At 38.7% G+C, this 4564-nt stretch overlaps 1 protein-coding gene across 1 annotated transcript; it reads left to right on the top strand.

The window, feature by feature from the left end:
- Positions 1 to 2766: 2766 nt before the first annotated feature.
- On the top strand, positions 2767 to 4031 carry ING2 (inhibitor of growth family, member 2; the record flags this gene model as incomplete). Its single annotated transcript, XM_010283711.1, has 1 exon — positions 2767 to 4031. A coding segment is annotated over one exon (671 nt), but the record flags the coding sequence as incomplete, so codon positions are not given.
- Between the last annotated feature and the right edge of the window lie 533 nt (positions 4032 to 4564).

Raw genomic sequence — 4564 nt, 5'->3', positions numbered from 1 at the left:
GACGGCCGAGTGGGGTGGACCCACGGCAGGAGCGGGGGGGAATTTGGTCCCGTGGAGTAGGAACTGGAGCCGTGTCTCACTTCCGAGTGGGAGGCTTTCTTCTGCAGGGGTAAGTGGGACCGTTCAGGCCTTTCAGACGTTAAACGGGCCACTTCGGAAGACAGCTATTGTAAACGGATTCTTTCAATTATCTTTCTAATTACCCAGGAAGATACACAAGAACAGGCTTTTGTAAGTTTTCTGTGGTTTTAAAGTCTAAAGGGCATAGACTTGTCTGCAGCATTTTGAATTCTTAGTCGAGGCTGGACTGCCTAGCAGGCTCTTTACCTGATCTGTGGTGACCAGAAAACGCTCCGCCTCTGTCGTGAATAGATTCAGTCTTTCATTTAGGCTATATCTCCTATACGTATTCCTCCAGCCACTAATACAGTACTGGGCCAAAGCAGAGGTTTGTTGCTAGTTTCAACAAAGTCTTCAACTGTTTTTTAAAAAACAACCAAAAAACCCACCCCAAACAAAAACAAAAACAAAAAAGATAAAAATATTTTAGGCCCAAGTCTGAAGATGTAAAAGCAGTGCTATATAATTTCAGCTAATTTCAAAGGTAGTTCATGGAGGAGGGACAAAGCCACTCCTGTGCTTGGAAAACTGAAATCCTTTTACCTTTTATTAGCTCCACCAAATTTAATCAGATTATCTGTAATGAACACTTGGCCCTGGTTTGTGTTGTGTTGTTTTTTTTTTCTCTGTGTGTGTTGGTTTTTTTTTGGTTTTGTGTATGTTGTTTTTTTTTTAAAACGGGGGTTTCAGAGCTATTTAGTTGGGCATATGGATGCCTCCTCTAATCTTAGGGACCAACAGGCAGGCTAGTGAACTTGCATCTCTGTCAGTCCAAAAGTTCTTTCCTATCTTTAATGGATGGTGATCCATTTAAAGTGTTCACCATATCTTCACTGGCTGCATCCAGGGAATAATCAGTGTAGGGTGAATGTTGTTCTCTGTCGCAGTCTGAAAAAGTGAACAGTTATTGCTTGCAGGTTCTTCTGGGCAGGGCATTCCCAATATGGCAAATCTGTGTCACTACCACCTCCACCCCCCCAAAAAAAAACAAACAAACCACAAACAAAAACGCTGGATGGGAGATAAAGTGGCTGCAGAATATTGTACTCTGGTTATGCCTTTCTAGTTCAACAGCCTACAAAGTACCTTACTGCATGCTTTTTGGGAGCAGAGTCAGATCAGGGCAATAGGCAAACGATGCAGCTGAAGATGTAGGTAAACAAAGCTTCTGTTTTTAATGGTAGTTGGAATGGTAGTATTGAGAAAAAATAGGTTGAGTTATTGGACAGGCAGAGGAGTGATTTTTATCTTCCCCTAGTGAAAGTCTGGAATGGAACAAGATGCTGTTGGCTCCTGTTGTCATACAGGTTTCAGAATTTATAGTAAAAACCAGCCATTTGTGCATAAGCTACAGTTTCAAGATGTCATCAGGAAAAAAAAATCACTGTGAACAATGTTGATATAATATCTATGGCTTCCACTTAGCACAAGCTTGAATAACTTCACAACTGTATCGCGGACAAATTCTTTAAAAATGAAAGCCAGTTTGTGAAACGCAGGTCTTTAGGAAGAGATACATTGTACTGCATATCTTCTCACTTTAGAAGTAAATGGTTTAGTATCATTCATAAATTCCCTTGCCTGTTCAGATAACATCCTTAAGTTGTTTCTGAAGGAACGAGTACTGTATCTAATGCTGTGCATCAGGTTTCACTGTCAGTTCTACTAATCTATTTCCTTCCACTTTAGTGATTTCTCTCTTTTATGTATAGATCTAGTGTAATTTTTGGTCTGCAAAGTACTATTTTAAAATCCAGTAATACAGAACGATAGAGTAGAGACTAAGATTAGTTTATAAGGTATTTGTTAATCTCATTTGGGTTCATTAAACTTACTTCTAAGAACTAAATTTTGTGAAAGATTCACAGGAACTCATCCAGTTATTTTGCATGACTTGCAAGAAGAAAAGCTTAGAAATCAAACTGTGAGCCAGTCATTACTAGTTGCTTAAAAATATCCTGTGATGCACTAAACAGTAGGTCACCTATTCTGAAAAGCTCAGCTTTTATTTAAAATGCAACTTGCTGTAATTTGTCTTGGTAATAGGAAAAGTGTTTTGAGTTGCTTAAGTTGATTTAAATACTGATTGTAAATCTGCTATTGTGTAACTTCAGTTGTCATACTCCTTTTATAACTATGTGTACTTGGAAGTGTAATGCCAAGCCTTTAGATGAATAAGGGTAAGGCAGAGGACCTGGATATCGTAATCCTGCAGTGTTATGTATCATGATTTCTAAGTTTATTCCTGTGACACAGTAAGCTATTGCTTTGGGTTGTAGGCCAGGGTTTTGGAACTACTGTGGTAAGGACTGTTGACAAAAATGCCTGCTTTTTCAGATGGAGGCAGGATCTGGATTACCCATGCTCCAGCAGCTATGGTCCCCTTTCTTGGGTTATCCTTTCTTTTTCCAATGGCTAAAATAAGCCTGCTTTTTCTTAGAACTTGGTATTTTTTTATGCAACAGACTGTGATCTTAAACACTGATTTGAAGACCACATGCAACTTAAATAAAATATCCGATCCAGCCCACTAGGGTATACTATAATTAAAATTTGTACTTTTTCTCATCAGTTAGAAATACATTTCTATATTTTCTCGAGCATGTTCCATCTTGTGTAATTATTCATATTGTCTTTGTTTTGTAGAAGCGTTAAAGGAAATAGATGATGTCTATGAAAAATACAAGTCAGAAAATGATCCTGTTCAGAAGAAGCGCTTGCAGCAGCATCTTCAGCGTGCATTAATCAACAGCCAAGAACTTGGAGACGAAAAGATTCAAATAGTTACTCAGATGCTAGAACTGGTAGAGAATAGAGCCCGGCAAATGGAAACACACTCTCAGTGTTTTCAAGATCTGTCTGAGAACGAAAAGCCTCTAGAAAAGGCAAAGATGGAGTCCTGCCAACCAGAGAGATCTTCACGTAGACCTCGTCGCCAGCGAACGAGCGAAAGCCGTGATCTGTGCCATATAGCAAATGGTATTGATGACTGCGATGATCAGCCACCTAAAGAAAAAAGGTCTAAATCTTCCAAGAAGAAAAAACGCTCCAAAGCCAAACAAGAGAGAGATGTTTCACCTGTAGAATTTGCAATTGATCCAAATGAACCAACTTACTGCTTATGCAACCAAGTGTCTTACGGCGAAATGATAGGATGTGATAACGAACAGTGTCCTATTGAGTGGTTCCACTTTTCGTGTGTTGGACTCACCTACAAACCAAAGGGGAAATGGTATTGCCCCAAGTGCAGAGGAGACAATGAGAAAACGATGGACAAATGTACTGACAAATCAAAAAAGGATAGAAGATCGAGGTAGTGAAAGCAATTCATGTTTTAAAGAGTTGCTCCTTTTATATTAAAATGTCTAATTTCCAGAGAACGCTGTTTTAGGAAATGCATAAGACTATGCAATAATTTTTAATCTATAATATTAATGGAGTATTAAAAGCTGTTATACCTTCTGTGATCTTTAACTTTCTGCACTGAATAACCAAATAATTGAAACAGGGTGGCTTCAGACCTTCACAGAAGACATTACAAGCATATGGCGCTTGGTTTCAATTTAACCCCATTAGTATTTTAAAGAACATTGTGAATCTTGAAATAACGGTGATGGGAAAGATACTGAAGAACTTTTCATGTACGGGAAAGGTGTTGAAAGGCCTCACATAACCGCTAGAATCTTAACGACTGAATTTGTTGTTTATCCCAGGTCTAAGTTTTCAGTTTTTATGTTAACATCACACATTTGGAATTAGGGTTTTTGAATTTAGCTGTAACTGTAAAAGTCTTCCGAGCTAAAAGCAGACCTCTTCAGTGACTTTCGTATGACCAGTATGTTATTTCAAGGAAGAAAATACCACTAACTTAAGCTTTTTTTTGTCAATATTAAACTCTTGTCTTTGTGACTTTACACTTGGGAGTCAATTTTTGGATATGGTAGAATTATGGTGTATATGCAGTTTTGCATATTAGTAGGTTTTGTTTGGGTTCTGTTGAGCATCCTGATGTGGTTTTTATTGTTTAAGATGGTCTCTCTAATGCCAAAACTATTTCCTTGATTGTTTAGGTCTTGCCACTGCCTATACAAGCCTTGAAGTGGTAGAAGGATCCCTTGAGAGGAGGGGATATTGACATCTCGGGGAACAGAAATTGCAAATGTGATGAAATGTATGCCATACTCTCTAGAGAGCTGAAACATGACTGGTATTCTCTGGGATGTAAACTTCGCTTTTCCTTAACTGGTGTTTGTGGACATGTGTGGCCACACCTGGGTTTAGGCACAGCACTGCAGTTCTTGGACTTAGGCAACTATCTAAAAAGCCTGAAGGCAAAAGCTTTCAATGAAAGTTTTGATAGATAATTAAAAAAACATAAGCATGACTGGCACAGAGCCAGTAGACAAATGCCAACAGGTGTGACAGGCTACGTAATGGTGGTGTC

The sequence above is a fragment of the Phaethon lepturus genome, unplaced genomic scaffold (genome assembly GCF_000687285.1).
Source record: "Phaethon lepturus isolate BGI_N335 unplaced genomic scaffold, ASM68728v1 scaffold16193, whole genome shotgun sequence".
NCBI lineage: Eukaryota > Metazoa > Chordata > Aves > Phaethontiformes > Phaethontidae > Phaethon > Phaethon lepturus.
The sequence above is the reverse complement of the archived record's forward strand: the minus strand, read 5'-3'. Positions and strand labels throughout refer to the sequence as shown.